Genomic DNA, 11,519 nt, shown 5'->3' on the forward strand with positions numbered 1-11,519 from the left:
AAGAATGATAGCGCACGTACATTAAATCATTGAATTGGAGTATGTTAACAATATTAAAATTTTTTTTGTTACAGCATTTATGATAGCCACTCAAGTCTTCTTTACGGTATGCTTTCTGCTGGGTCTAATATCCTTCTGTCTGATATTACTCTTTACTCTGTGCTGCGATCCAGAACGGAAGAGATATATTGAGCTGATAAGTACTATTGGTTATTTACTACTAGCCAGTGGTCTCAGCGGTGGCATAGCAGTTATTGTATTTGCCTGCCTTGGTAACGCAGACAGCTGGATGCCTGGACACTTTAATAATTATTTAGGATGGTCTTTCGCTTTAGGCGTCATAGGTAGCGTACTCATGTTAATAGCGAGCGGCTTATTCCTGGTAGAGGCGAATGTACAACGAAAGAAACGAGATTATCTGAAAGAATCTCAAACGCGGTTTCAACTCGAATCTCGCTTAAATGAATGACTTAACAATTGTTCAATAATGTGTTCATGAGAACTGCGCATAAATGTTATACTAAAATTCTAATATCATTCCGTCCACAAAGTGCAAAACCTTTGTAGAAGAATCTCTTTCTGTAGAATGTACAAAAGCAAATTTACATTTTAATTTAAGTTTAGGATAGAATATGTAAGTTTAATATTTTTGTATGATATTTTATATCTATCTTTATATTACATATATAGGATAATGATACTGTATGATAGTGTTATCGTTAATATATATATATATATGTATATAGGATGTTTGATATAACTCGCGCTTCAAAACACTATAGCAGAAAAAACTTTTGAAAAACCGATTATATATATATATAAACAGTTTCTGTGCAATTCTTTTTACTCCAAGTGACAATTTTTTTAATTGAAATATAAATATTTAAAATTTAATCGATTATAGATTATATTTAAAAAAATTGTTTATCCATTCTGTAAATATTGCGCAGTCATTATTATTACTTAATTTTTAATTAACTTTTCACTTATAAAACATCCTGTATATTGTTTCTATATATATTTATATCATCGTTAAGCTTTATTGCACAAAATGTATTGTATAATGTAAATTTACATTGTAATGCGAATACGTATCTGATGAAATCTAGGCTTTTTTAATAACGAAATCAATCAGAAATATTCAAACAAATTTTATATTCCGTCCTTTATCGAATAAAATTTCTAATTCAAAATTCAATTCTTTATTTTATGCATATCCTACAAACTTTAATCTAACTATAACTTGAATTCGATTAAATTATATCTCTTGATGTGAGATTGCAAATTTCTGTGTATATGGGTATAAAAATTCTAGATAAAAATTATATAGAATAATTCACATATACATATAATTTTGAGGCGACTATATTACCGTTTGTTGATAAGATGCACTAACGTCATATAGTAAAGTTGGCAGCAATGGCGCAATGCAAGGTGTGGCAAGTGTTTCTATACGAAATAGGAGCAACGAAACGAAAACAATAATTGTCAATGATCAAATAATTTGAATCGATCGACTTTACGTCTCTATCCGAGAGCCAAGAGACCGAGAGACCATGACGGTGGATAAACAAGAGTATCACAGGGCTTCTAGTAAGTAATTGATCAAGCTTAAATTAATGAAGCATCAATATAGAATATTCTGTACTAATTGTGTGCTTTTGCTTTCGTTAATAGACGCCGTTGTTTTCGGCGGAGGACTCACCTTTGTATCATTATTCCTCTTAATGATGGCTTTTATAAGGTAAATGCAGTTATTTTTCTTTCTGGAAATGAAATAACAATTTTCAAGCTCTCTCTTGTTATAATTATTTCTTGTTGCGCATGTAAAATTGCAAAGCAGTATTATTGATCTCTCCAATAATTTTCAGTCCGTATTGGATAGAATCATACGAGGAGACATTCAGCAATTTTAAGCACATGGGACTCTGGGAGTATTGCTTCGAACAATTCCGTTATCCCTATTACCAGTTTGACAAGCAATTTGACGGCTGCCATCACATCTTTTCACAGGAATATTATGTTATAAGAGAGTGGCTGCTGCCAGTGTGGCTCATGATTGTGCAAGCATTTGTCACACTAGCTTTATTACTTTCTTTCTTTGCTTTCTTTGTGATAAGTCTGATCTGGATACGGTGGCCATTGAGATTTGTCTTGCATTACGAATGGATTCTGTCGTCTGTCGCTTTCATATGTGACGCAATTGCCGGTAAGTAAGCTTCAACTTTAAAGTTGAAAGAAAGATCCTTATTTTGAGGACTTTAATTTGAATGTTCTTTCATTTCAGGTGTGCTTCTCTTCTTGGCAGTAGCCATATTCGGTGGACAATGTTGGCGCCGAGACTGGTTAATGTATCCAAATTACAATCATTTATCGTGGTCGTATGGTCTCGCGGTCGTATCGTTCATGCTGCATATATTTGCTGCGTTCTTTCTATATCTAGATGCGCGAACTGGTTACAAATTGCGTAAAGAATCTCGCAATCTGGTAATGCAAATGCAACCGAATCCTCAGTCTCATCACAGTCTGCCACGAAGCGGATATATATAATATTAAATCGTGTTTGGCAGAAAGTTTCCGCACAAAGTTTTTATTACTGTTAAACTAAACAAGAGCGCGAGATTTAACTTTTAAAAAATCTTTTTCACATTTAACTATAATTTCAATCTATCCAATTATAATTTTTAAGAAATATATTTTTAGATAGACTTTTTTAAAAGTTTGATAAAAAATAGACGTGTGTGTGTTGATATTCTCGTCTTTCTCAATCTAACTACTTTGTGTCTGATTATTTTAAACTAATTCGCTCTTATGCGTAATATCCGTCCATTGCTATAATCGCATATCAGATAAAATTTTTTATCTTAAAATCTTCATATACGTATTTTATAAATATTATATATAATACTTCTATGTACAAAAGAGTTGGAATTATATATAATACTTTTATAGATATGTAAGATAATAATAGAGAAAATAAAGAGAGAAAATATTCGTTTTCGTAAATAAAGTGGCGGTAAATTATTGCAGAAATTTTTACTCACCTGGAACGTTCGCTTGCGACGCGATGTCGAGCACGCAGCTCATGGTATCCAATCCGGGGTTTCCGTCGAGAACGATAAGGCTAGCTTCTTCGAGATGCGATTGACACTCTCGTATCAACTCCGGGGCGATTGCCGTGAAGGATTCCATTTCGCTGACACAGAAGTGACATTCACCGTTGACGTCTACTATCACTGTGAATCTGTAACATTAATGGATCTGTTAGACAATTCTTATCGCCGATTACTCGTTAAACGAGTAGCAAGGTGTGGCAAGATTATAATAATTCGTACCTAGCGGTATTAACGTCCGACATCCGTTTTATAGTTTTGCCACCGGTTCCTAAACTGTCGAGAATGACCTTTCCATGCTCGTCGTTACCAACGACGGATATCAGCCGCGTGTTCTCCAAACCGAGCTTGATCAGAGCATCGGCAACGTTTCGAGCAACTCCACCGCAACTGCGTCTGCTTTGTCCGACGTGTGTTCTGCCATCGTACTGAAAATAATCAATCTCTTGAGTATCATTTAGAATTGACGTAGATTCGATTACAAATTAATTTCCCGGAGTTATATTTTTCATAGAAAAAAATATAAAAATAGGAAAATAATAAGAGATCATCTTTAAAAAGAGCATCTCTTTGAAAAAACATAGTTGAAAACAACAGGCCCATTTCTTTGGTCTGTAATGATTTAATTGCATGTCGAGGATTCGCTTCGGGGTGTACATAGTTGAGAGCAGCAGGTACTTGAGACAGACAATGCAAAGACCTATTCTCCCTATGGCAGAGCTAAGCTGTTTACTCTTCCGCTCTCTTCATCCCATTCCTCTGTCTAATGTATAACTCATGCATATGTATTTTCATTCTTTCTCTCTCTCTCTCTTTCGTAGTTCTATCACGTCCGGTAGTAATATATGACCGGACATTTGTATCTCTCCATCTCTTCTACCTCAACTCTATTTCTATATACTCAACGCTGTAGTTGAAGATCCGCGCACCCCTCGCAAACACAAGTCTCATCGATCAAACATACTATACTTCTTTGAAGATGATCCTATATTTATTTTACGAATAAGCAAGTTTCATTGACTTCTTTCTGTGCGACAAAATAATAATATGAAATATTAATTTATTTCGTGGATTTATGAAGAGAAATCCTAGATCGAAGCGGAGTTCGCTTTCTCCAAGAGTGATCGTCCGCCCTTGCGGACTTTCCCTTCGTGTTTTCCCTTTATCAGTCTATTTCTCAAGCGACGGTGCCTTCTAGAGTCTCACGCCATCACTCGTCGCCAGTCCGGTTGCCTAGTCTCGGGCGCTGTCTTCGACTATCTTTCGGTTCGCATACCCTCGGCGCCGCGTTGACGAGATAGATAGGAGAAGATGGAAAGAATATAAGATATAGATAGCTAGTTAGCTAGTTAGGTGGGTGGATAGGTAGGTAGATAAATAGATATATAGATAGAGAGAGGGAGGAGAGAAAAGTCGCGTGCGTCCTCCCGTAACGCATAATATTGTCTCATGCGCCGGACGAGAAGCATCGAGCATCATAGCCGTGGCGTCGCGACGCTCGGTCAAACTCTCGCCTCTGCGTGATTCGTGGCAGTGAGCAGTGAGTGTCAGCGCATCGAAGCGTCGTACGAGCGACATGCGCTACGGCTGACAGCGGCCTTGTCAAGTGTCGACTGCGATTAGGACGGTGATCAGAACGGAGACGACGACACGAAGGGGATACTATCAACGCCGGTAAAAAAGAAGTCGGAAAATAAAAACGTCATCGAGAGACGTTGGTGGTGAAAGGTGTTGCGAGTACGAGGACGCATGACGAGGAAAAGAGGGTGACTGGCATGAACGACGTGGACGACGTTGCCGAGGACTCTCGTGGCGATGCCCGTGGAAGTAGCGCTACGAACTACACGAAAACGAAGACGACGACGACGACGATTACGTTCCTCGTGTACCCCCCGACCGCCGTACGGTCGACCTGACTGACGACACCCGGTCGTAACGATTCGCGTTCTCGGCGAACGATCGCGCCTACGCAGCGATCCGCGTGTACGTAGATATCAGCGATGTGAGAATTTGCGTCGTAGAAGGCGCAATCCGATGTCAATAACGTTTCAGGAAGGTTTGGATTCTTTTCGAGTGTTTTACGTGGCATAAGCACATATAGGAAAAATCAGATTTACCAGCTTTCGAATGGAAAAACTTCTAAACAAAGAAAAGGATTGTCTCTGATAACAAGAATCTCCTCCGAAGAAAGGATTTTTCCTAGGCAAGAATTTTTGTCGAAGACGAAGATCATAAAGACACTGAACTTCTAGAAAGGCTTTCCTCTTTGACATCGCGCGTGCCTTTCAGCTCAAGGAATCTTATGCAGAGGTATTTAATGGATCTTATAAATCGGAGCGATTAACGCAAACGGTATCATCCCTTTGCACCGCAGGAATGTTCCCTCGTAATAATGTGCCATATTTGTTCCTTTGCAAGTTGAACTTCCAGTGAAGAGATCGCGATCATTGCAGTTTCGCGTTGGAACTTTAAAGCGTAAAGATGCATCTCTCGAAGAGAGTGATTCAAAGTGTGGTCGCGTTCAAGGATGCGCGCATCCTCGACAATGCGATCCAAGTAACGAACCAGCGTAATCAGCTCGATTATGCGATTGTCAAAGTTGAAGGACAAATTCGAGTGACGGCGTAATCGACGCTTGCAGCGAAAATAGGACAAAGCGTTGCTAGCGACGATAAATTCCTTCGGAAAGGTCGGGAGGAAGATTGCATAACGCCACGTTCCCTCCCTACATCCATTACCACCTTCCAACCCTCTCTCTTTCCTCGCCCTCCTTCTCCTACCCTTTCCCTTGTGTGTGTCTGTGCGCGTGCGAGCGCGTTTCTTCTCGTCCTTTTTCTCTCTAGCTTTTCGCGCCTCTTCTTCGATATGTCACTCGTATCGATATCTAATTAAAGGCTATCCGATAATCTTTTTTTATCACGTTTGTCCGTCCGTCCGTCCACTCATCCCTATAGAAGGCGGTGGAGTAGCTTCGTCCCTCGCTCCGGCATCCGGCATCGAGAAAAGATCGCACGCGGCATCGCGTGCGACATCGATCCGCGCGTGACTCTCTTCTCCTTTTTTTTCCTCCGTGGAATTATGTAAAGTAGGCAGAAATACTGGACGCCGGTCAGGACGTTGACTGCTCGAGACACTGGGAATCGTTTCTTCGTTAACAAAAAGAAGGTAACACGCGCTTTCCATGTCTCTCTTTCTCTCTCTCTCTCTCTCTCTCTCTCTCGCTCGTTCTCTTCTATATATGTTTCTTCTTCGTAGTCGTGTAGCGGTGTAGAGCGCGCGCAGGGTTTGAACGATCGATGGGGCCCTTACTGCTCTCTCGCTCTTCCGTGTTTTCATTACAATGCGTCACTAACATATACTCGTGGTAGCGGCCTGCATGCAACGCGAGTGCCGATGCATGGAAACGGGAGCACGCTTTGGCGCATCGCTTCGGCCGAGTCAAGCTCTTCTATCGCCGTGGTGCGATCCTGACGAAGAGATCTCGAGACGATACTGCTCATAAAACGTCTTTACACCGAGATAGTTGTCTTCTCGTTCTATATCTCTTCTCGCGTTCCCAAGATCTGTTACATGTTCGAAAACAATAACTTTTCTCATGTTCTGCTTCATATATTTTCATTGTCTCTCGTTTATTTTCGTTTCTTGGTCAGTGTATCGTAAATTATGCTTCTTTCTAAATCTCTTTGTCTTTTTCTAATCGTACGTCTTTGTTCGCAACTATCGGATATATTATTCTTTCTAGCTTCTTTATCGCTTGATTCTTCGTGCCGATACACTCACTCAGGCGCATATCCTCTCTCTATCTGGCACGATTTATCTCTGTCCCTCCTCAGAAGAGCTACATAGAGCCAGGCGGTCGAAAATCGATAAATAGAATCGCCTATCGCACGCTACAACTGTCAGAAAGAAATACAATCCGCTGAGGCACACGCTATCCTTCTCCCACTTCTGGCTTCGATTCAAATGCACGCACGTTGAACGTTAAATTCCGCGTTCCATGTGTCCCTGTTAAAGTGGAGGGAAGGAGAAGTACAACGATGCAGAGGATCCAGGATCAAAAATCAAATCAATCTGAAAATTTTAAAATTCTGATACATTGATTGAGAATTTAGCTATTCGATTATCGAATGATAAAGTAATAAGAGATAGACCTGAGAATATTTATTCGAAAATCTCCATTTCTTTCACACGTTTTATTATGTATTTTCCATTTGTCCGCAGGGAGATCGTCCATGGTTACCGGAAGACATCCAAGACGTCCAAGACGGCGCTCAACATACACAACGATTTAAAGTGCGCGTGACACGAGGGGAACCATGAACGTTACCACCAACGACCTTCCGGTGCGGCGATGCAGCACGACGTGCATCGCGTGATTCGTGCCAGTTTCAAGTAGAGGATTGGCCTTCTCCTCTTCCTCTTCCTCCCTAACGTCGTAAGTACCGCGGCGGCGACCACCACTAACGGTGTAACGCGCTAGACCGTCTCTCCCACTCAATCCCCCATATTCGCGGGGGTACAATCCTTACGACGAGGACACGCACACCAGGGTGGCACGATAGTATGACGGTGATGCTGCTGCAACGTTCAGTCACCCCGCAGTCGACGCACAGCCAAAAGACAGCGACGAAGGACTGCAGCGCGAAGCCGCCCTTTCTCTTTCTGCTAGACGACCGTGAGGAGCATCGGCACTCGACCGATACCAACACCACGACTACTACAAATAACAACAATAACAATAATAATAATAATAACAATAATATCAACAATAATAACGTCTTCAAGAGGGGCGGCGCCCGTAGGAGCAGCAGCAGCCACGATTGCGTCGCCGACGAGGCGCCGTCGTCGGTGACGTCCCAACGACTCGCCGGCGGTGGTCAAGACGTCGCAATGCGATATTATCGTCTCTGGATCTACGCCTGTAACCTGGTGTTGCTCGGTAGCGCGGTCGGCTTCGCCGCTGCGGTGTCGCAGACCCTTTTATTCACCGGTGACCCACGTCGGTACGTGGTACCGGGTGTACCTCGTGTCTACGACCCCACCGCGCTCTACGGCTATCTGGCACTGGCGGCGCAGTTAGGTTTGGTGCAATTACTCGGGTGCATCGCCGCCAGAAGACTCAGCGCCCGGCTGCTTCACTTTTACTGGATACTGCTGCTAGTACTGCTGTTCGGCGACGCCGTAGTAGGCGTCGCCTGGATTTTTCGTTTCGAGAAGATGCGCAGCGATCTCAGGCCCACGCTCAAGCTGCGTTTGCAGGTGCGGGCGTCGTCTCAATTTCTAGTACTCTGCGTTGAGTCAACTTCAAATACAGGTATGTGTGAAAATGTTGAATTTTGCGAAGATAACAATAATTTAAAGGAAAAGAGCCTTCTGGATACAAATCGTATCCAGGAAAGCCTGAAGGCCGTCGCATTGTCGACATTGGTTTTCTGTGGAATGAAATCCACAGAACCTTTGATAATCATATGCAAGGAATAGAGTGCCAATTTAAAGATTGGAAACTCGTAAATTCTCATCGCCGTGGGTTAATGACTCAGTTGTTCTTCAAATGCCAAATGTGCAAATATGAAGCCAACTTCTGGTCAGAACCCACAGAGCCGGAAACAATGGACACTAATACGGCTGCTGTAACAGGAACTGTTACAATGGGTATTGGTTATGCCCAGCTCGAAGAGTTGTGTGCAGCTATAAATGTTCCTTGCATGTCCGAGCAAACCTATATCAAATATAGGGAAAATTTAGTCGATGACTTTAAAAAAACAGCCATGGAAGAGATGAAAATGGCTGGCAAAGTTGAAAAGTAACTCGCTCTCGAGAGAAACGAAGTTATAAACGGTATTCCGTACATAACAGTCGTAGCGGATGGTAGTTGGATGAAGAGATCGTATGGCAATGCCTACGACTCTCTTTCCGGTATTGGAGCCATAATTGGTTACCGCACCAGAAAGATTCTCTTCGTCGGTATCCGCAATAAATTTTACACGCTATGTGATGTAGCAAAGCAAAAAGGTATCGAATCAATAGTTCACAAATGCTATAAAAATTTTGATCGCAATGCGACCTCTACAAGCATGGAGAGCGATGCCATCGTAGAAGGTTTTAAATGTAGTCTCAAAATGCATGGACTGATATATAAAACAGTTGTTGCCGATGGTGACAGTAGCGTATATCAGGCCATTATTGATAACAAACCATACCGTGAACATATGGTGACTGTCAAAAAAATTGAATGCACCAATCATTTGCTTCGCAACTTGTGCAAAAAGCTGAAAGGTGCGGCAGAGATGACTCAGCCAAAAATGTGTAGACAGCGTGGCTTTGTACAAGTGCGAAATGTTGTAAAAAGCAACATTTTAAAAATACGAAAAGAGGTAATAGAGTCAGCCGCTCGACAAAGAAAAGAAAGGCAACCTCTACATTGTCTGGCTATGGAATTGCAGAAAGATATTTTGAATATTCCTAGTCATATTTTTGGCAAACATAAGCGATGTGAAGCACGCGGTATATGCAAAGAGAATTGCAATGAGATAAAGAAAAATTATGTACCGTTTCTAAAATTACATGATTTCTATCCAAAAATAGAGACTGCTGTCATGTATCTCAGCGCTTACTCCGAGAGCTTATTGTTAAATTTAACAAATAATCCTGCAGAATCGTTCAATTCGATAATCTGCTGTAACGCAGTAACCTCGCTCGACGCTCGGATCGGCTCGTCGGTGTCCGGGTTCGAGAGGAGGGGAGACTCAAGCTTACGAAACACAATATATTAAATACAATTCGATAATCTGCAAAGAAATTGGCGGAAAACGTATTAATTTTGGTAAACGAGGCTCCTACGATGCTAGAATTGCAGGAGCAGTTGTTCAATATAATACGCAACAAGTACTTACACAATTACATCAAAGCATGTGTAAGATTGTTCCGCCTATTATCGAGAATCTGGAAAAGCGACGACAAATAAAAGTTGCAAAAACCAGAGAATCTCGAGAAGCGCAGGGAAGGCAAAGAAAATTCAAACGAGAATCAGCAACAGATCGTTATTACGGTCCGCAGTCGCAAAGGCCGGATCACCCATCCGATATATTCGAGCAACTGCGACTAACAGTATAAAAAAAAAATTGTTTTTAAGAAAATTATTTACAATGTATTTTTTTAAACAATTATTTGTTTTTTTTTTGGCACTAATTAATTTGTCTTATTATTCTGTACATAAAAGTATTACGGTAAAATTATCGAAAACTGAATATTTTACGAAATATTTTATTTTTTATATCAAAATATGTCAGATTAATATAAAATAACTCAAAAAGTATTTATATAATAAAAAAAACTTTATTATAGTGTTTTGGAAAGCTCTCGATGTCAGCTATAAGAATACTAAATAAAAAATGGGGGTTTCCATTTAAGATTTTAAAGTTGACTTTCATATGACCTTCAAATGTTTTTCCAAGGTCAAATCATTGTCACCATTTTATGGCCCCCTTGAAGCCACACAATTTTTGTTTGAAACATTTTTCGATTTAATGCAGTGTTTCTGAGATATTTGAGTGGGTTCTTTAAAATGGGACACCTTGTATATACGCACACATAAAAGGCACACATATATATATAACAATACATGACCACACACACACACATGCCAAATATTATTCCTCTTGGAAAGATATATGGAAAGGCACACACACACACGCACATATATACTTATATATATATAAGTCCATATAAGTAATGTGTGCAATTGTGTTCAAATATGCAATAAAGGCAGACACGTGTCTATGTTATACTGTTATCTATACGCTTAGATACGCTTAGATATGCGTGCGAGGCAATAGAGCAGTAGAAATACACGATGTTGTCCGATTTCATCATATTGAACACAATTCTCTTTCAAATATTCATGAAACATGCAGAAATATTATCGGTAACAGCGGAACTAAAATTATTGATATTATCGATAATTTCGGTCGGTATTATCGATAATTTTAGTTACGCTTAGATGAGGGCGCTAACCCGTCGGAGTTCGCTCGTCGCTGTTGGATCCCCTTAAATTATATAACTCTATCTACATATAAATATGTTTATAATTTTTTCTACGTTTATATATAAGTACATGTAAACAATTATTTCTTAAAACTTTCTGAGAAGAACAAAACAAAAATTACTTTTCTAATTATTTTTCAATCATTCTTTTTATTATTTTTCTTTATATACATATATGGACAAAGAGCATATAAAGGAGAAAATATATGAACATATTGTAATGTTTTACATATGTATATGCGTGTGTGTGTATATATGTACAATATGCTTAGGTTCAATGTTAATAAAACATTATGATTCTTTTAATCGTGTTAGAAAAAAATCTTTTTAATAAAAATTATTTTATTTTAAAGGATCTATTTA

At 40.0% G+C, this 11,519-nt stretch overlaps 2 protein-coding genes and 1 pseudogene across 2 annotated transcripts; all 3 read left to right on the top strand.

The window, feature by feature from the left end:
• Positions 1–74: 74 nt before the first annotated feature.
• On the top strand, positions 75–469 carry LOC138944171 (uncharacterized; the record flags this gene model as incomplete). Its single annotated transcript, XM_070315085.1, has 1 exon — positions 75–469. A coding segment is annotated over one exon (395 nt), but the record flags the coding sequence as incomplete, so codon positions are not given.
• Positions 470–1,420: 951 nt separating this feature from the next.
• On the top strand, positions 1,421–4,813 carry LOC138944170 (uncharacterized). The gene is made up of 4 exons (XM_070315084.1): positions 1,421–1,593; positions 1,678–1,744; positions 1,872–2,209; positions 2,288–4,813. The coding sequence occupies exons 1-4, from the start codon at positions 1,557–1,559 to the stop codon at positions 2,548–2,550; spliced, it is 705 nt and encodes a 234-aa protein (XP_070171185.1). The 5' UTR covers positions 1,421–1,556; the 3' UTR covers positions 2,551–4,813.
• A 94-nt stretch (positions 4,814–4,907) lies between these two features.
• Positions 4,908–10,226, top strand: LOC138944172 (uncharacterized; annotated as a pseudogene).
• Positions 10,227–11,519: the final 1,293 nt, after the last annotated feature.

Source organism: Polyergus mexicanus, unplaced genomic scaffold (assembly GCF_030449975.1).
Source record: "Polyergus mexicanus isolate NDT 795.1 unplaced genomic scaffold, iyPolMexi1.0 SCAF_106, whole genome shotgun sequence".
In the NCBI taxonomy this organism is placed as follows: Eukaryota; Metazoa; Arthropoda; class Insecta; order Hymenoptera; family Formicidae; genus Polyergus; species Polyergus mexicanus.